Below are 21109 nucleotides of genomic sequence, written 5' to 3'. Positions count from 1 at the left end.
GTAATTAAGGCTTCCTTTTGCTTGTCTTGGATAGAAATATATGTGGTTGAAGGCTGAGCTAACTTCCACTCTAGAAGAAAGCCTCTAAAGCGGGCCAAGTACTCATGGATATTTTCTCCTTGTTTAGTATTCAACATTCTTTGGAAAATGTCATATGGTCTATGTAGAGTATCTGGGCAAGAGTACAGTTTAGCACATGTCTCCCAAATTTGTTTAGTAGTGTCAAAATGAATGACAATATTGGAGACATGTTCTTCCATGCTATTAACTAACCAACTAATCACCAAAGTATCATTTTTAACCATTTTTTATAAAAAATATCATCTTCATCAATAGGTGGTCCTCAGGTGGTGAGGTGACCAAGTAGGTCTTTTGTTATAAGGAACCTCCGAATAGATGTAGACTAACTCATAAAATTTGATACCCCACGTAAGGGTATGGTGGTAATTCTCAGTATATCACTTTTGATATTCATATTCTCTTCAGCCATGATAGGCCATTCTTCAAAAAATTCCAATATTAACACCAAGTAGTATTCTTCAAACAACTCGATGTATGGGAAATTTTAGCATTGATGCTAAATTATCATTTTGATTTTTTATTCTCTAATACCACTCATAAGAGACTCAATAACAATCTTCTATATCAGGGGACTCTTGTTCCCACAAAAAATAAATTTCAACAATCTGATCATGGACTGGTCTCGAACAGAATTTCCAAACTGACAAAACTGTTTAGATAGTTTCTTCTAGATAGAGAGGTATGCATATCCATAATATAATAAGATGAAAGCATTCACATATTCATCTTTAAATCACCTTCTAAATTCGGAAACCAGTAACATGAAGAAAAAAAAATTAAGCACTTATCTCACGATTTGTGATCTTCCCTCACAAAAGAGTCTTCTTTGAGTCGTGTTGATCATCACTTCTTTAGTGCATTCATTTGACGAGGGATCATAAATTTGATGCTCTGATACCATGTTGAATTTAGGATCCCTTTTCCATAATTTTGAGCAAGAGAAAGAAGAAAGAAAAAGAAGAAAAGGGAAGAAGAGCTCTCGGGTAGAGAGAAGAAAAAAGAAAAGAGAAAAGAGAGGTCGTGCCAAGTAAAGAGAGAGAGAGAGATTAACTCAAGAAGGAGATGTGTAACTTGATTAATTTTGAATTACAATACCTCTATTTATAGTAGAGGAAGAGATAGAGTCCTTATATAATTAGCCTTTCAATCTCCTAATTACATTCCAACTCTAACTCTCTAAGATAAGTCTATTCAAAACAATCTACTAGAAGACTAATATGAGTTGAACTAGAACTATTTCTTCAATCACGTGAATGTAAGGGAGGAGGCCAGCTCGTGGCCTTATCCTTGTGGGTCCCTCATGATCTTCCAGCTTATCTTGATAAGGTTGCCAGCTCGTGAGATATTTGTGGGTCCCACTTGATCTTCAAGTCTTCTAACTCAATTCAGCTTGTACTTCTTAACTCTTTAACTCATGCTAGCTTAGGTGAGGACTCTTCTTGGTGTCCCACGTCTTCATGGTGGGTCCCACCAGTTCGAGCACCATGGTGGATCCCACATTGTAACATTACTATTAAGCATATTCCATATGGTTTCGTGGCCCATCTCAAGGCTCATCTAGTAGAAAAGGGATACACTCAGTGTTATGGAGTCAATTATGAGGAAATTTTCTCCCTGGTGGCCAAGTTAAATTTGGTACGAATCTTATTATCACTTGCTACAAATTCTTCTTAGCTGGTATACCAAATAGATGTGAAAAATGCTTTTTTAAATGGTGATATTAAGGAGGAGATCTATATGCATCAACCACCTGGTTTTGTGGTTGTGGGGGAGTCGGTATGCAAATTGAGGCAATTTTTATAAGGTTTAAAACAGTCTCCTCGGGCTTGGTTTGACAAATTTAGCCAAGTAATGTTGCGGTTTGGATTCAGTAGGTGCTCAGTAGATCATTTTGTCTTTGTAAAGAATACTTTAAAGGGAAGTGTATTATTAGCGATTTTATTAAATGATATTGTCTTGACTGGAAGTGATGTGGATAGTATAAACGAAGTCAAAGTGAAGATATGCAAGGAACTCAAAACGAAAGGCCTTGGACTTATTAAATATTTTTTGGGTATTGAAGTCTTCCACTCAAAGCATGGGATTGTCTTATCTCAGAGGAAGTATGTTCTTGATCTACTAGAGGATACATGGATGATGTGATGTCGACCGGTAGATACTCCTATGGATGCTAACACAAAATAGTGTGCAAACTCTAGTGAAGATGTGGATATGGGTAAATATCAAAGACTTGTGGGGAAACTCATTTCCCTTACAATGACTAGATCAACTATATCATATGTTGTAAGTGTGGTTTGTCAGTATATGCATAAAGTTTCATAGCAAGCCAAGTTGGGTTACTTCCAATCAGGACTCAGTTAATAACACTAAAAAGAATGAAGAAAAAACTGAGTCACTAAAAGGGAAGAAGACTGTTTTAGATGATGATTTTGAATTATTACAAAGGATGAAAACCTTGATAGTATCTACATCTTCCTTCCAATACTGTTGCTACTACCACTACCTTAGGTATGCTTTCTCCCTCTTCCTCCTCTTCATCTTAGATCATCGACTCAGGGGCCCCCGAGCATCTTACAGGTAGTAAGAGTCTATTGACATTATATGTCTCCATGCTTACTAGAAAAATAATTACCAAATCAGATGAGTCTCAAACCAAAGTTGTTGGGAAGGGATTCTCTTTTGCTACCCCCACACTTGCACTTACTAACGTCTTATTTATTCCCCAGTTCCTGTTAAATTTCATGGCAAGCCAATCTGGGTTACTTCCAATAAGAACTCATTTAATAACAATGAAAAGAATGAAGAGAAATCGAGTCACTAAAAGGGAAGAAGACTATTTCAAATGATGATTTTGAATTATTACAAAGGATGAAAACCTTGATAGTATCTACATCTTCCTCTAATATTGTTGCTACTACCACTATATTAGGTATGTTTTCTCCCACTTCCTCCTCTTCATCTTAGATCATTGACTCAGGGGCCTCCGAGCATCTTACAGGTAGTAAGAGTCTATTTACATTATATGTCTCCATGCTTACTAGACAAATAATTACCAAAGTAGATGAGTCTCAAACCGAAGTTGTTGGGAAGGGATTCTCTTCTGCTACCCCCACACTTGCACTTACTAACGTCTTATTTATTCCCCAGTTCCTGTTAAATTTGTTGTCTGTCAGTCAGTGAACAAAGAAGCTTAATTGTTCTATCAGCTTCTTCTTGTGTTTTTCAGGATCTAATAACGAAGTAGGTGATCGATAGAGGCTATGAACATAGGGAAGGGGGGCTCTATTACTTAGACTTGCCTCCAGTGACTACAATTTCTACTTCTCAAATAATGGCACAGCAAATTCGGGCATCTGTCAGCATCATCACTTCAACATTTGTTTCCTTCTTTGAAATCTTTGTCTGATCTCAATTGTGAAGTGTGTTAGTTGAGCAAACACCAGAGGACTGCATATTCTCCTCGAGCTGAACTTCAAAAGTGTTGCTCCCTTTTCCTTGATTCATTCAGAGGTATGAGGACCATTGAGTGTATTGAACATTTGTCAAGTTAAGTACTTCATTACCTTTGTTAATGGTTTTACTTGAATTACATGGCTATTTTTATTTAAGGACAGGTTTTGAAATCCTTTCTATATTTAAATTATTCCATGCCATGGCCTCAACCCAATTTATTAAAAAGATTAAACTACTGCACTCCAATAATGCCAAAGAATACTTGTCAGGAGAGTTTCAATCCTTTTGTAAGGATAATGACCAAAGAATACTTGTCAGGAGAGTTTCAATCCTTTTGTAAGGATAATGACATTATCCATCAGACCTCATGTGCTTACATCCCTCAACAAAATAGTGTAGCCGAAAGAAAAAATCGACATCTTTTTGAGTTAGCTCGTGACCTCCTTTACTCCATGAATGTGCCCTACTTTTACTAGCACTTATGATTCTTACAGCCTATTTTCTTATTAATAGGTTACCATCCTCGGTACTAGGTCATAAGTCCCCATATTCTTCATTATTTCCAAATGATGACTCTTTTTCCTTTCCTTTGAAGGTATTTGGTTGCAATGGTTTCATTCATGTCACATCCCCACAAAAAATTAAGCTAGATCCGAAGGCTATTATGTGTATCTTTTTGGGTTACTCTCGTACCCAAAAAAGATACGTTTGCTATAACCCCTCTGTTTGGAAGTTGATTGTCTCCAGGGATGTAACCTTTTTTGAAGATAAATCATTTTATTCCTCAAAAGATGTTCCTCCTTGTCTTTCATTTGTTTCTTGTGGTTTTAAAGCTTGTTGTGCCCCTTGATGTGGATTTCTCTATTTACTCCCCAGAAACATCGACCGATACCACACCTGTAGAGTTTACAGATCCTTCTAAGGCAAATCCATTTTCCTCTCTTTTTATCTAGTCCACCATTTGATACTAGGCCCATAGCTCTTCGTAAGGAACCTAGGACTTGTACTAGGCCTTCTACCTCTCATCCTATATCAAATTTTGTTTCTCACAATTGTTGTCAATTCCTTGCATTTATCTCTTCTGTATCTGGCTCACAATCATATCAGGAGGCTCTGAGACATCCAAGATGGAAGGCAGCAATAGAAGAGGAAATGAATGTTTTATATGAGAATCAGACACGGATCTTGGTTCAACTTCCTTCCTAAAAGAACCCATGGGTTGTAAATGGGTTTTTATTGTTAAACACAATCCATATAGCTTTGTGGCCTATCTCAAGGCCGTTTAGTATCAAAGGGATACACTCAATGCTATGGAATCAATTATGAGGAAACTTTCTCCCCAGTGGCCAAGTTAAATACGGTATGAATCTTATTATCACTTGCTGCAAATTCTTCTTGGCCAATATATCAACTAGATGTGAAAAATGTTTTTTTTTTAAATGATGGTATTAAGGAGAAGCTATAGGCATCAACCACCTAGTTTTTTGGTTGTGGGGGAGTTAGTATGAAATTTGAGGCACTCTTTATATGGTTTAAAATAGTCTCCTCGGGTTTGGTTTGACAAATTTAGCCAAGAAATGTTGCGGTTTGGATTCAATAGGTGTTCAGTAGATCATTATGTCTTGATAAAGAATACCTTAAAAAGAAGTGTATTCTGGCGATTTATGTAGATGATATTGTCTTGACTAGCAGTGATGCGGATAATATAAATGAAGTCAAATGCAAGGAATTCAAAATGAAAGACCTTGGACTTCTGAAACATTTTTGGGTATCGAGATCTTCCAGTCAAAGCATGGGATTGTCTTATCTCAGAGGAAGTATATTCTTGGTCTACTAGAGGACACATCTATGATGTGATGTCTACCGAAAAATAATCCTATGGATGCTAACACAAAGTTGTGTGCAAACTCTACTGAAGATATAGATGTGGGTAAATATCAAAGACTTGTGGGGAAACTCATTTGCCTTATAGTGACTAGACCAACTATATCATATGTTATAAGTGTGGTGAGTTCGTATATGCATAAACCACAATGTACTCACTAGAAAAATCTAGAGAGGATCCTTCGATATTTAAAAGGAGCTCCAACCAAGGGACTTCTATATAAATGTCATGGTCATTTCAATATTGAAAGATTTGCAGATGCAGATTGGGCTGGGTCACCTGATGACAGGAAGTCCACTTTCTGGGTATTGCATTTTAGTTGGAGGAAATTTAGTTACATGGAGGAATTAAAAAATAGAATGTTATTGCAAGATCTAGTGTTAAAGCATAATATAGAGTTATGGCCCATGTTGACAGTGACTTTCTATGGATCAAACCATTCCTTACCGAATTAGGGTTCCACAAAGATGCTCCTATGGAACTATATTGTGAGAACCAGGCAACCTTCCACATTGCCTCAAATCCAATCTTCCATGAGAGAACAAAACATATTGAGATAGATTGTCATTTTATACAAGAAAATTTCAAATTAGCATTATATCTCTCAGGCATGTTTCATATCAAGGATAGGCGACAAATATACTCACAAAGCTGGTCACATCCACGATACATACCACTATATGCTACAAGTTGGGTATTTATGATATTTTCTCTCCCTCAACTTGAGGGAGAGTATAGAAAGATGTAACCCAAGTATAGTGGCAAGGATGTAAAATGTCTTTATTTCTTGTCTATTTTCTCCCTTATTGGGGTAAAGGGCATTGATATAATTTATAAGATGTTCAATATTATAAACACATATTGAGGGGGAGGATTAGGGACGTGACTTGAAACCTAATCCTTCTTTCCCCCTTCTCAAACTCCCTAGTCGTCTCTCACTCTTTCTCTCTTTTCTCTCTTCTTCCTTATCTTCTTTCTTCCCTTCAACTTCTCATCTTCCTTTGACTGATTAATCCACGTTCTTCATCATGGGATCCTAAATCCAACAATTCCATAGTTGAGGTTGAGCACGACTCATGCATATTTCAGCAAGCTTAACTCAAGCTCAAGAGCATTGACATATATTACAAATTCACATAATGGAATGGGAAGAATTTGTTGATAAGCTCAGTATCGTTGTAGTGCACGTAGTGGCAGAGGAGTCCAAGACCTTGTGGCGAAGCATGGAGATATAGAAAAATGAGAATCTTGAAAGTGGCAAAAGAATGAGGGCAATTAGTAGATTTCAAACATCAACTCTAGTCTAGGTCAATTTATGTAATCAAATAAAGCATAGATAAAAATTTCACACAAAAAACCATCTACCAAAAGATCGAGCAATTAAAACTTATCTACAATACAACGACTCTCGATGTTTGTAGAACAAGTATCATGAAATCTATCTATACCTAACCAGCTGAATTATTAAACTAACCTCCTTAAAAAAAGAGTGTAACAAAGTTTGTGATGGAAGAGCAAAAGATGGGAGCAATTCCAAGCAAAGAAACACAAGTTAAGGAGTGGAAAGTGATCCACAATAGTTTCATCTAACATAGAGGGAAGGCTAAACAACGGGTTGACTATTGAGGCAACCAAGAGTGAAAACTAAAGAGGCGTGAGAAATGAGTAGATTAGAAGCAAACAAATAAATTAGAAAAATAACAAGAAAAGAAGAGAATAGGGAGAAGATGGATAGAGGAACAAGGAGCTTACCTTCTCCATCAATAGTGCTTGTTTTATTGGAAAGTGACAAAGTCAAATTGTCAAGGAGCCAAGAGGACTGAACAACTGATGTCTTTGTGTGAACTAAGAGTGTATAAAGGAAAGGAAAAAAAAAGGAATTAGTATATATGATAAGAACCCTGTTCGTGAGAGGTCCTTATCTTTTCTAAAAGTGAAAGGAAAATTTGAAAGAGAGAGGTTAAGAGGGTCAGAATAAGAAAGAAGGGAAGAAGAGAGTGAAGTGGAGGAAGAGAGGAAGATAGAGGGACAACTAGATGAAAAAGTGAGAAGAAAGGATGGAGATTTGCTAGACATAGATTTGAGAGAGGAAACGGAGATTCAGAAAAAGGCTCGACTCATTTCTTCCTTCAACTAACACCTTTATTTATAGCATTATTTGGTAAAATCATTAATCAAATAGGATTACATATAAGGAGAGATTATAGGAAATTGAAAGGATTACATCACTCTAGAAGTGATTTTAGGAACTGAAAGATTATATCAATTAAAGATAAATTTTATCTTGTAGAATCTTTTTTTATCAAGAAGAGGGGGCATATTACACTTTTGCCATCATACCCCACACCCCTTGGGCATTTTTCCTTTTTACCATTAGGCCCCACACCCTTTGTTTCTTGGAGGTAACACTTTCTATTTTGTAGTGGCTTCTCTTTCTAATTTTCTTCTTCTTCTCTTCTACTTTATTCTTCTCTTGATTCTTTGGTGGTAATTTTGGGTTTGTATTAGTACAAAGGTATTTTCATAAACAAATATGATAAGGAGTCGATTTGATAGCTAACAAGTTGAGTATGAGAAAGCTTGAGTTTGACTCATTATACTTGACAAGTGTGATTTTAAGATTTGAGTTTGGATCAACCTTGGTAAAATACAGTGCCAAGCCGAGTTGGCTCGGCTTTGTAGCACCTCTATCTAACAAATTATTTTTATACTCAAAATTGTGGATATTTAAATTCTTATTAATGATTTTACAAATAATTATTTTAAAACTAATTTATGAATATTGTTTTTAAAATAATTTACTAAATCACTATGGGAATCAAACTTTGTTATCTCATCCACCTATGAGTTTAAATAGAGAAAGAATCTTCTATTTAATATAAAAATGATTAAATATTGATTAACGTTGATTTCATACGTGAGAACTGTGGAGGAAGACATTCTGTTTGTTGTTAGTGAATAGTAATAATATCTGTTCATATTTGACATAGAGCAGGCCAAAGAAATCATAGCACGTCGATTCCATCATTTTCAGTGTGGATAACACCGAGGAAGGATAATTTATCCAGAGAATCTTCTTCAATCTTCTGATAATCCAAAGCCTGCAGGGGAGTATTTCTAATTCTGGAGCAGAAACGAGTTACCTGACCGTCCGTGCAAACTCGTCTGTTTCCTTTTGTTATCAAGCAAGAGTGGAAACAAATCTGTAAGAGATATTCTCCTTCCAGTTTTGTATCCTTGAGATTTTGTCTTTACAGATCTGAAAACGGAAGGATTCATCTTAAAGCATCGTTAATTCTGAAGAAAAGACCTGGACGCGTTCATTCCCTTGGAAAATGACTGGATTCGATACCTGTCTTTTTGCAGATCATTCGACGATCGACTGTAACAAGCAGGAGATCATTTTCTGGTTTTCAAGATCAGAGAAGAAAGAGAAATGCGAGCAGAATTCAGAAAAGGGTTTAATAGTTTATTATATAATTCCTGTGGCGAAGAAGAGGATGAAGGCAAGGGGAAGTGCTTTCTTATTATTTATTTATTTATTTCCAAAAAGCGGACAGGACACGTGAGCCCTCATCAATTCAAAAAATTCCAAACCGCTCCTTTCTTTGTCCTTATATAAAATTGCCCACTCTTTCATCGTGGATGTGACGTTCCAACACTTCCGAATTGATATTTCTTCCGTAGTAGTGGCTTGGACTTTAAAGGGAGAGGAGCTTAACATAAGAAGCCCTTACACTCCTGCCTTTCTCTGCAAAAATTGGAAGCTTCCGCGACTCTCAGGTGGGTCTCACACGGTATCTCTGCGGCCAATAATAATGAGACCATTGTCAATGTAACAGTGTCGCATTTGGTCCAGTCCGAATAATGTGGGTCTAGTTGGTGAACCAACCTAGTGAATTGTGGTAACGTGACACTGGCGCCTAACTGAATCTGGCCCCACAGTTGTTGATGTAGTCCATTCCAACTCCTGGCTCGGCTGGCGTGGCATTCTAGTAATTTTTGGAAGATTAGTAGTTTATTGATTTGGATTCGTTGACATGTAAAAATATAACACATTCACCAAGACACGGCAACTAGAAAACTAAACCACTCGCCGTTCCTTTGCCGTGTAAGGGGGGATGTCTTAAAAAAATCAAAGAATAAGTGCTTGGGGCTTCGACGGAGAAAGGAGGAGCTGGGCGGAGAGTGGTTTTCACTTTTTTTATGTAGTGAGCTTTAATGGCGCCCACCGGAATTCCCGTCCTTTTTGCACCCCCGAGACAGGGCTGATGAATACAGGGCAAATCTAAGTGTTGTCTGTGAAGATTTTGTTGTTTTTTTTTTTTTTTTCGGATTTAATTGAGAGGAAAGAAGCTTCTTTTTGGTTTTGCTTCTCTGGGTTTTGTTCTTCTTTGTTTTTCAACTTTGGGAGTTTATGCTTCGTCGGAGAGCCATGACTTGGGCGAGGGTGGCCAAATCCGCTCAGGCTCTCGCAGCTCATGGTTTTCTTTTCTCCTTCACGCTGATGCTCGTGCTCAAGCTGGACCGAGTTATCTTCTACTCCTGGTGGTTAGTATTCCCTTTATTTTTCCAATTTCGGAATTTGCGTTTTGGTATTTGATTGAGTTTTACGCAATTTAAGAATGGACGGCATTGTAGCTTCCAATTTCGCCGACGAACTTCTTGATTTTTAGTTTAGATTCGGGTGGGTGCTTGTAACCGGGTAATGCATTTTATTTCTGTATCAACCAATGCAAGGGGGAGTCGACGATTTCTTGTTTCACTAATGTAATTTTGTTGTCTAATAAGACAGTAAAGTATTTACCTTGTTTAGCTCTTTCCGTACTGGATGCAAGTTATTTCTGCGAAAGAGTTGCATCTACTACATGTACCTGTGTTGTAAATCTTGTTCAGTTTCTTAACATGTTGTCTTCTTAAAACAACTTTGTGCTTGCATGCATGTTAAGAATTCTTAAGTAGGTTAGGATATCTAGCGGGTCCTAGTAAAGGCGTCTCAGGTTTGGGAAAGAATTTACTTCCCTGTCTTATTTTTGATGGATGCTGGGTTTGGAATCTTACTTGTTTCTATATCTATAATGTTATCTTTTTTCTATAATTGTGGAGAGCAAGCATTCCTGGCTACTTCGGACTTTCAAAGTCAAACTTTTTTTTTTCATTTTAAAAAAAAAGTTTGCTCTGCTATTTTGCATTTTTTAATTTGTTATGGAAATGAAATGTGCTTTCGTAGGGGTTTTTGATAGGTGTCTTCAGGTGTTTCTTTTGAATTTTCACTGTCATCAACATTTTGGGAGTTGCCAATTCTGTAACATCTGTTATGTGTTGGATTTGTCTATTTACAGAGTTCCTAAACTGTCTTCGTGTTCTTTACTGGCTTTGATTTTGTATTGTTTTTGGCTGGTAATTGTGGTTATTGTGTGGTCCTTGTTACTTTTGCTTTGAAAATGCCTTCTCCAAACTATTGTTATTCAACCTTTTATTTCTGCTCAAATGTTGACTGCTGTGTACCTTGCATTTCAAAAGCTTGCAATAATATTTTATTTTTTCTTGTAACTCGTCTTTAATCCTTTGCAGGATGGTTTTTCTCCCCCTCTGGCTGTTCCATGTTGTTGTTGCACGAGGCAGATTCTCATTGCCTGCTCCTTCATTACCCCATGATCGACATGTATGATGTGTACCTTTGTCCAATTATGTTGGTTTTTTAATGTGTTTTTCGTATTTGCAAAATGTTACTAGGTTTGGGTCTGTCAACATGAAGCTCCTTTAATGTGGATTAATTATCTTCGTGTGATTGGGCAGTGGGCACCTTGTCATGCCATTGTTGCTACACCATTGCTTATTGCATTTGAGCTACTTCTCTGTATATATCTGGAGAGTCTCTACGGTATAATGCACACACCCTTTTTTCCCCTTCTTTATCTCATTGCCTCTGATATTTGACATGTTATGATAGTAAGTGTCTAAATTAAAGTGCATTTTCTTGTTTGAAGCAAGCTCTTGAAAGTTCTCCCTTTAAATCTTCGGAGTAGATCAAATTGATTTCTACTCAGTTTGTGGAGTGCTTTCTTGCAGTTTATGGTCCTCCGGCTGTAAATTTGAAGATTGTTTTTCTTCCATTGCTGGCATTTGAAGTTATCATTCTGGTTGATAATTTCAGGTACTTCCTTTCCAGTGTCTATCAAATTTTATGTATGTTTTATCAATTTAAGAACACAATGGAGCAATAAACATACAGAATGATATTGTACCTGCTTGCAAATTTGGTTATGGTTGCTGTTGCTAGAAGATTTCTGGAACTGCTCAGAATTATAAATAAAATTTTCAACTACATTGAACAAATAACATATACTTGCAGCTCTATAACATTGAAAAGAGCAGTATTGAGACTGAAAACTCAGATTTTTTAAGGAGAAGCTTTGAATAGAAAGCTTGATAGAAAAAATTGAATCCTATTTGATTGAATTTTTTTTTTGTTTTTTTGGTGAAAGAGCATTTTATATTCCAAAGCCCAAGGAAAAACAGCATACAATCAAGAGAGGCCCCCCCTTAAAACAAGGGATTGGAGGGAAACCCCCTCTTTAGCTAATTGATCAGTTAGACCATTAGCAGATCTCAGAATGTGTGACCAATTACCAACATGATTTTGGTATAATGTTTGGAAATGAAGAGACTAGGGGTTTAAAATTCTCATAGGATCTGCAGTCTTTTAGGATCCAGAGAATGATCCTATTCCTTATTCTAAAGTGTAGAGGGAAGTAAGGGGAATGTATTTTTTTCCTAGTGATGGAATGCCATTTTTAATGCAAGTTGACTTTGAGTAAGAATATTGACATTCATTATAGCCTTTCAAATATATAGAAACTATTTATGTTGGTCTCTCACAAAGTATTGACATAATTTGACGATTATGAAATTATGGTGCATTTCCTGTAAGGTTGGGGAAGTCTTTCCTACTTTAAACCAAAAACTTCCCAACCTATTGGATTCTTAGCTTTTATTATTTTGAATAAGATTCTGATATCCAGAGGTGATGTTTTCTGTCCATTATGAATTGCCCAATTTCTTGTGATCCTTCTTACAAAGATTTGCTAGATTTGTAGTGTTCCATGTGGTGGTATTGGCAATTGTATTAGCATAGGGTTACTCATCACAATACAAGAGGTTATGATACCATGGATCTGACAAAAGGAATCAAATTTATGATTCATAAATTCAAGCCCATTATCATTACAAAAAATGCAGAGAGAAGCATCAAATTGTGTTTTTATGTCATTAAAAATTTTAGAAATACATTGAAAATTTCAGGTTTCTCCCTAGGAGATACATGAAACTTTAGAACAGATAACACAAATTCCAAAAATAAGGAAGATGTAGGCTGGGTTTTGGCTACTCCATGACCGGAGAAACCAAACCATCAACAAAAGTAACTTGTTTGAAGGAAAAAGGATGGACTAAGATCTATGAAAAGAGATGACATACCTGACATGTGTGACGATACATTTTGGGTTAATAACCCATGTGTAAATAAGACTCAAATATAGGGCAGATGTATCTGAACTAGAAAGAGTAGTTGTGGGCGGTATAGGCTGAGCTATAGATGCAGAGGAGGACAAAGAGGTCAACTAGGCATTGCGCTGGGCTAGCTATTGAAGCTCATCCAGGGCACCAGGTACAATACCAGCTGCTTGACTACAAAAGGTTTTATTACTGTGCTAAACGGTTGAATTGACCCAAGCTGGTTTACCAAACTTGTCCCAACACTTGTCAGAGAACTGATTGGTGTGTCCATAATATACAGATCTTTCACCTTACCTTCACCACGGCTTCTACCTCTAGCAGAACCATCATGACCTCTGCCTCTACCACTTCCACTATGGCCTCATGTAGATTTTGAGCCCTTGCGTATTAAAGGCAGTTGCTTCCACCCTCTTACCTTTTTTGCTGTCCTTGCATGTCACGATTATCAGAATGCTTTGGAAAGTGATGGAATATCATGTGAGGCAAGTAGCTAAGCTCATGTTGTATCAAATTCTGGTCCTAAACTATCCAGGGATTTTGCTACATAGATATGCCCCTATTGCTCTTTTTTATTTGTGGTGAATAGTTGAAAAAGGTTGATCTTTTGTAAAATGCTCTGCAAGTCTCTCTAGTAGTCAGTTGCTGTTCTGTCATTTTTCTTAAGACAAAATAATCTTGCCTACATCTCATAGACTCTGGATAAGTTATTCTTTTGTGCATATAAAGATTGAAGATAAGTCGAGATTTTCTTCGCAGTTTCATAATTCATTATTTGACTTCTAAGCTTGGTGTCTATGCTAGTGAGTAACCAAGTCATGACCTGGTTGTTCTCTTCTTCCCAATCATTTGTAGTAGGACAATTATGGATCAACTCTAATATATTTAAATTTTTTTAGCCTCGACATAAATCTGAACTGGCCCAGACTAACTAAGATAGTTTTGGTCATTCAATTTCTCAATAGTGATAATAATCTTATCTTTACCTTTTGAACGCCCAAATTCTCTTATAGGAGTAATTACCTCACTAGAACGAGTCATATATGATAGAAACAATCAATTAGTGTGCTTCAACAGTTAGGGTTTTCAACAAAATACTCCAATCTGATCACAATCATTCAATTCAATAACAACAATCATTCACAAAAAAAATTGGCTGATATCAGCCTTCCTGGAGTTGACATAGGCAACAGGCACAAGATCGGAATCCTGCACACACTTCAACTAGGAAATTCCCAAGGCACAACCCTTAGGGGCACAGATTAAACATATAACTGCTCAATTGGCAATAAAAGCCATAAACCCTTAGGTTATGACACAAAAGAATTGGAAAAATCTAACCTTGACTTTTGGTTAGTAAAGAATTCTGAAATTCCCCTTACCTGAAATATAGAGGCGTCAGAAAGAAGAGAATTGAGTGCTTAAAGAGCTCTGAATCTGGATCTTATTTCTTTCATACCATGTGAAAAGGGTATAAAATAGGAGAGAAGAAGAAGAAAGAAGAAAGAGAGAGATATGAGAGAGAAAGAGTGCGTAGACTGCACTCTTTGGGGGAAACAAATTAGACCCCCTTCTTTTATTTATCACTTAAGTGGCTTAAGGACCTTCCATATAAATACCCCTCTTGACTTATATATCTCTATCTTATTAATTACTCATCAGATTAACATGTAATCAGAACCATAGATTCCTACCAATAACTCAATCTTACTGTCACTAGTAAAGACTCATACAATGAATGTAAAATAACCAAAATACCCCTACATGATATTTAACACCATCTATTCTTGGGCAAGAGAACCCTATGAGGCACTTTGGCCTTTTAAGATTGAAGATGGCATGCGGCTGATTAAAACACACACTAAGTATGACATCGCCCTAAAAGGTTTGTGAGACTTTCATATGAAGAAGCAATGTGCAAGGAATATTAAGGGGGCGCCTGGTTTTTGTTTGACTTTTACCTTGTTTATGAAATTTAACATATGGCAATATCCTATTATAGAAGGAACAAAATGTTTGATGGAGAAACTGATAAACACTTCTGTGAGTATGATGTTGAATTCTTGCTCTTTTGAGCCTTTTAATATAACTCAGCACTATTTTAAACAAAAGAATATGAAATTAAATTTACAAGATATTGTGGAAAGTTATGGTTCATTGTGGTTTATGATGCTCGTTTTTTCTTGCTTTCTGAATTCCACTCATAAGTGCAACTTTAGGTGGCCAGTGACAGGATACTGCTTATACTCATTTTGGATGTAGAATGAAGTTATTTTAATATAGTTCAGTTAGAAGTTGATCATCTCAAATAAATATTGTTTTCCTTCTTTATCAGGATGTGTAGGGCTTTAATGCCTGGAGATGAAGAAAGCATGAGTGATGAAGCTATATGGGAGACGCTTCCTGTAATTTACCCTTTAATTTGGTTCACTGGTGGTTTTATTGAAGTTTCCTTTACATGGTCTTACCTCATCCTTCATGTTGTGAAAGAGATTTCTTGTCTAAACAAGTTGGTAATATTTAAGTATAGATAATAGTAAAATGGCTTCTTCAGGATACAGACAACAAAAAATCTGAAAAGAAGCAAATGCATAAGTTAGTTGAAGAACCTCATCAGTGAAATATTGGAACTAAATATTTGAAATTGGATTGGTTTTCAATTAAAAGTTGCCTTTTGTCTTATTATACAGGTCTAGTTCAATAACGGCCAATTTTTTGAAAACCAAATGCTAGTATCACAGCAATCATCAAGCTTTGTTTAATTTATTTCTTAAAAATAATTATTTATTTGGATTTTATTTTTATCGTCTTCTTTAAAAAGGGGTGGGGGAAGTGTGGTTGATAGATAAATACCTTCTCCTGTGTTTGATATGATTCTATTTGTTCAGATATCTCATGGGAAAATGAAAACTAATACTTCATTGTCTGACTTTCTCTATAGCACTTTTGGGTAGCAATCTCTATGGTGTTTTTTGTTGCTGCAACAACATTCACCCTTCTAAAGCTATGTGGTAATTTGTCTATCTGCTTATAACATTTTTTAAACTTCATATTGATGAGAAATATTTAAGTATAGCAATCTCTTTGTGTAACATTAATTATAGAAAAAACTCTGGATTGTTTTTTCTTTGATTGAACATTTGAATTATTTGAATGCAATTTGTTTAAGTGCAGGTGATGTTGGTGCCTTGGGGTGGTGGGACTTATTCATAAATTTTGGGTATACCTGTATTTATTATTATTGTTTATTTTGAAAAGTTAGGGTATTGCTTTATCAAATCAATATCCCACATTCTGAAATCGTGACTCCCTGTGAATCTTCTTATTCATGCATTACAGCATAGCAGAGTGCTTTGCGTTTCTTGTCTGCACAAAGTGGTCTAATCCAATTATTCATAGACCCACAAACCACAGAGAACCAAGCTCATCCTCCACAACCTCAAGATATCTTGACATGAATAGTGGTTTGGTGCTTTTTAGAGATGAAGACCAATACCCTGGCAGGATGTGTGGGCTTCAGGATGTTGGAGGTCATATCATGAAAATCCCAGTGATTACTTTCCAGATCATACTTTGCATGCGTTTGGAGGTATATTAATTGTTCTATCAATTCCTTGATTGTTCTTGGTTGTGATAAAATTTATTCACCGAAAGAAAAATTCACAGTATGCATATAACAACAGCACTGTGATTCTCTCAATTATAGCACCCTCAGATCCCTTTCATGGGGGAGATCTATGAGAACAGTATGTCTTTTGTTCATCCACTGTATGCAGAGTATGTCCTTTGTTTATCCAACGTATGTTTAATTTCAGGGAACTCCTCCTAATGCTCGGCACATTCCACTGCCTGTCCTTTTCTCTCCGCTTTTCCTTTTGCAAGGTGCTGGTGTCTTATTTGCAATTTCCCGATTTGTGGAGAAGATAGTCCTTTTATTGCGTAGTGGGACTGGGACGAGTAGATATTTTACATTCTCTTCCAGGATTCATGATTGCTTTGGGTTTCTGCATCATGGTTCAAGGTAAATTCATTTCATTAACACATACCAGCCTAAGTTTTTAATGTGAGTGATATTAATTACTTTACATACTACTATCTGCTTGTGGAAGTCCTATGAACTTTCTCTGGTCTTGCTGTTAATGATATCAGGCTTCTCGGTTGGTGGTTTTTTTTTTTTTGATTTTCAGGCTTCTTGGTTGGTGGTCGATTGATGAAGGAAGTAAGGAGGAACAAGCTCAACTTTACCAGGCTGGGGCTGCTGGGTAAGTGCAGCTGTCTTTTTGTTAATCAAATACAAAACTTGGATCCCTATTTCTGTGTCCGAAGTGATTCCAGACATTCACGAGAAGTGTTTTCCATTCATCTCATAGCTTGAGGTGTATTTTGTCATTAAGGATTAGTGTAAAGGTACGAAATAGCAGTGAAAGAAAGCTAAAGAGAGTAGATAAAAAGCCAATAGCAAGACCTGCGGAGGAAGCGAGAAAGCATGGTGTAAAAACTGATTTGCAGACGTAGAAGAGTGAACATTCCGTAGGAATCTTCCAAGCAGCCCTTATGGAGAAAATGTGCTTGGAGTTTTACTCTCACAATGAATTTCTCTCTTTGACTTTGGATAGAAACTTATTCTCACCCTATGCACGAAAATATAATTCGTGTAGAACATCTCAGTACTCTATGTGTATGAACTCACTTGGAAATTTCAAAAGTCGTCATCTGCAGCTGGCTATTTATATTTTTTATGTATCTTTTAAAACAGAAATATTTGTTGTTGAAGGTTGCTACATAGTATTTCTCATGACAAAGTGTCCTTCTGAGTTCATCTTTGAAGGGTGTAGGTTGTTGTATGACTTTTACTGTTGCAAGATTGATGTGTATAGTTTTAGTTGAGGCAGTTATTATGTTTGTCAAAAAGAATCAATATTTGACATTCAAACTTTCTATTCTATGGAAAGCTTGAGACTGGTAAAAATGTTCTTCTGTTGGATGGAGACATGGAAGGGAGGACCTAGCTTGGGCAGTCCTTGAGTTTCGTCATATAAACTATGCCTAGTTTTTCGTGCAGCTTAAGTCACAAACAAACTTCTAATATTTAACTTTCATTTAATGTCTAATAGAAGCAAAGCCCGGATTCTGAATATATGGAATAGGGGTTAACTCAATGAGGTGTTACAACCTGCATAATAGCCATTAATCAGATAAATAAATAACCAGAAACTGGTTTTTTGGTAAATCAATTGCTAGTTTTCTTATTGTTGATTACACATGCATGCTACATCCCATTCCCCCTGGTGATACTTGAACCCAAAGCTTCACTCTACAAACCCTTTCACGTGGTCGCTGAGCCAAAGGTCCAATCCACAAAAATCAGTTACTATGATATCCTGTTGACAAATATTATGACGAAATGATCCTTCTGCATGCTTATAAGAATTGTTTATGTTTTGAACTATAACATCTCTTAGGTTGGTTATCAAAGAATAAAAAAAGCATCTTGTAGGTTGCATTCAATCCATTTGCTTATATGGTATTTGGCTTCAATCTTTTCTTGTTTCTGGTACATCATGTAATTCCATAATTTTGCACTCTTTCTGATGGAAGCGTTTGAAGTCTTACTATGCATGATTTGCAAGTGATCTGAAATGGAGAATTGCAATTTTGTGTAGGTACAACACTTTCTGTGGATATCCTCCTGAGGTTGTGAAGAAAATGCCTAAAAAGGATCTAGCCGAAGAGGTAAAAACATCTTGTTTCAGCTCTGATAGCAATGCTTATGTTAGCTTTCTCAACTATTTACTTGCTTGTATCTGAAACGTGTGTTCTCATCTACTACTTATCGTATTTATCTATTTCCAATTTTTATCACAGGTCTGGAGACTGCAAGCTGCACTAGGGGAGCAAGCAGAAATTACAAAATTTAGCCAGCAAGAGTACGAGAGACTTCAACATGTAATAATCCTCAAACTTTTGGGTGGTGATTTGCACTGTTTCAGCTTACTTTGTTCTTGATACTCATTTAGCTTCAACAAATCCTGGTGTTTATCCAAATTTTAACATCCTGCTGTGTTTGCTACTAATTTTCCCAGTTTCTTCTCTATGAATAGTCCCATACAGGTCTAGGATAAAAAAGATCCTTTGCTTATTACTTGGGGAAATGCCTTTTAACATTAGCTAGTTATTTTCGATGGAACTTGGACCTAACTTTAACATGGTATAAAAACGGGTACATGTATGTGGGTCTCCATCGTATAAGTGTACGTGGGAATGCATGTGAAAGGGAGTGACGAATGGTCCCACATCGATCCAGTTTTAGAAAGATCATCATAATTTTGGTTAGCCCTTTTAGATGGACCTAGATCCTACTTTAACTATCATGATTTGTGAAACAACCTGATGGTTTTTCCACATTCTGAGTAGTCATTTACAATTTTATTACACTATCTAAAAGCTTATAGCCATTACAAAGAACTTTGTACATACATATGTATTACTTTGTACATGTACCCATTCTAACAGATTCATATGCAGTAATGCAGCTGTTTCTGGCTTTAAGATGCCCGAGATGTATTACTCTTATTTTTCATAATTAAATATATGGTTTATTTTGAAAAAAAAAAAGATGTATTCCACTTATTTTTCATTTAAAATGTGATGCATTACCTTTTCTTGAATTGACCATTTTAAAGTGTGCTTGTGTGCGATGCGAACAATAATTTTCGAAACATATTTCCACCTTGGGATGGTGGTTCAGATTTTATTTTAAATTTTGAATATTATGGTTATGATTCAGCTTTGAGGCTATCTATTGTTCAAAAGGAAAAAAAAATGAAAAAAACTGAGGCCTAGCTCTCGTTGTTGACCTTATACATCTTCTTATACACGTCAATTCACATCTTATTATACACTGTTTCACTCTCAGTGATGTTGATCTCTTCCTCTCTCTCGCTCACACACACACATACATATATATGCAGACGCACATACATACATCTGAGCGGTGTGTGCACACACACTGATTGTGCCTTGAAGAGACCTTTAAGAAGTGTGCTTCATACAAAAGCCAATGCAAAATTGATGAGAACTGTAGCCTCTGCACTGCTGTGCCTGATCTTTGTGGTGCATTGAGCAGGAAAAGGTGCTGTGCAGAGTATGCTTTGAGGGTGAGATAAGCATGGTCTTGCTTCCATGCAGGCACCGGATCCTCTGCAGGTAGAACCTCTCTTTCTTTATGTTTGTACACTTTTTATCATTTGATATTCTTGCATATTGTAAGTCCTTTTAGATTACTGGCACATTTCCTAATTTGTGTGATGCAGTAATTGCTCCGAGAAGTGTAAAAAGTGCCCTATCTGCCGAGTTATGATTGAAGAACGTTTGCCCGTATATGATGTATAATGCCTTGTGATATTGAGCGGAGTGTCTACACAAGGGTGTGTATTGGAGGCATGCAGTATGTACAGAATTAACCTTAGGAATTGAAGGAAACTCATCTTCTCATTAACAGAAGATTGATACTGAAAGCTTTAAATGAACGAAGGTTTAGTTTGACGGAGCATTGTTGTAATTAGACAATGGACATTGTCATGTTGGTGAGGTGTAAGCATGAGCCATACATGATGTTGTGCGTTTGTACTTGGACAATGTTACTATGCAAATATGCCATTTGGTGGTTACAGAAAAAGAAAGCAAAGAAAGGATTAGCAAAAAACGAAGTTTTTGTTTCTGTACATTGCTTCTTTTCAATCTGGAGTTGGACTAATTCTTCCAGGAGAAAAGAAGAGCAGTTTCCTGAGTCTTTTCCATTTTTTCTGCAAATAAGCTTTTGATGTTCTAATTTTTTTATATGTTTTATATGATTTTCTCTAAATCATCAAAATTTAAGTTTTTTTTTCCTCAATCAGAAGGGTTTAAGTTAAAAAGACGAATGGGTGGGTATAAATTCAAAAAGAGTATTTGCTTTTTTATAACTATTTCAGTTTTTTTCTTTCACCTTAAAGGAGATATTTGGCGAAGAGAAAGTTGTGGGGCAGGTAAAATAGGGAGCATATCTCACGGAATTCTGTTAGAAATAGAGCATTCTTTGCAAGAACTTCAAAATGAATACACCAAGTTTACCTATTTTATAAGCAAATTAAGGATAAATCGCCCTTATTCTTTATAATACATGAGCCAATGAGA

The 21109-nt window shown here is 36.3% G+C and overlaps 1 protein-coding gene across 1 annotated transcript; it reads left to right on the top strand.

Annotated features, from left to right (window-relative positions):
- The first annotated feature begins 9496 nt into the window (after nt 1–9496).
- Nucleotides 9497–20765, top strand: LOC137955750 (uncharacterized). Its single transcript, XM_068802860.1, has 14 exons — nt 9497–9970; nt 10994–11084; nt 11219–11303; nt 11492–11576; nt 15270–15339; nt 15876–15945; nt 16109–16154; nt 16274–16523; nt 16750–16955; nt 17122–17196; nt 18598–18667; nt 18800–18880; nt 20061–20140; nt 20248–20765. Exons 1-14 carry the CDS (start codon nt 9837–9839, stop codon nt 20324–20326), a joined length of 1422 nt encoding a protein of 473 aa, XP_068658961.1. The 5' UTR covers nt 9497–9836; the 3' UTR covers nt 20327–20765.
- The last annotated feature ends 344 nt before the right edge of the window (nt 20766–21109 follow it).

The sequence above is a fragment of the Aristolochia californica genome, unplaced genomic scaffold (genome assembly GCF_029961685.1).
Source record: "Aristolochia californica isolate CCGP_79_NKW_82.1479 unplaced genomic scaffold, dmAriCali1.0.hap1 SCAF_2, whole genome shotgun sequence".
Classification (NCBI taxonomy): domain Eukaryota; kingdom Viridiplantae; phylum Streptophyta; class Magnoliopsida; order Piperales; family Aristolochiaceae; genus Aristolochia; species Aristolochia californica.
The sequence above is the reverse complement of the archived record's forward strand: the minus strand, read 5'-3'. Positions and strand labels throughout refer to the sequence as shown.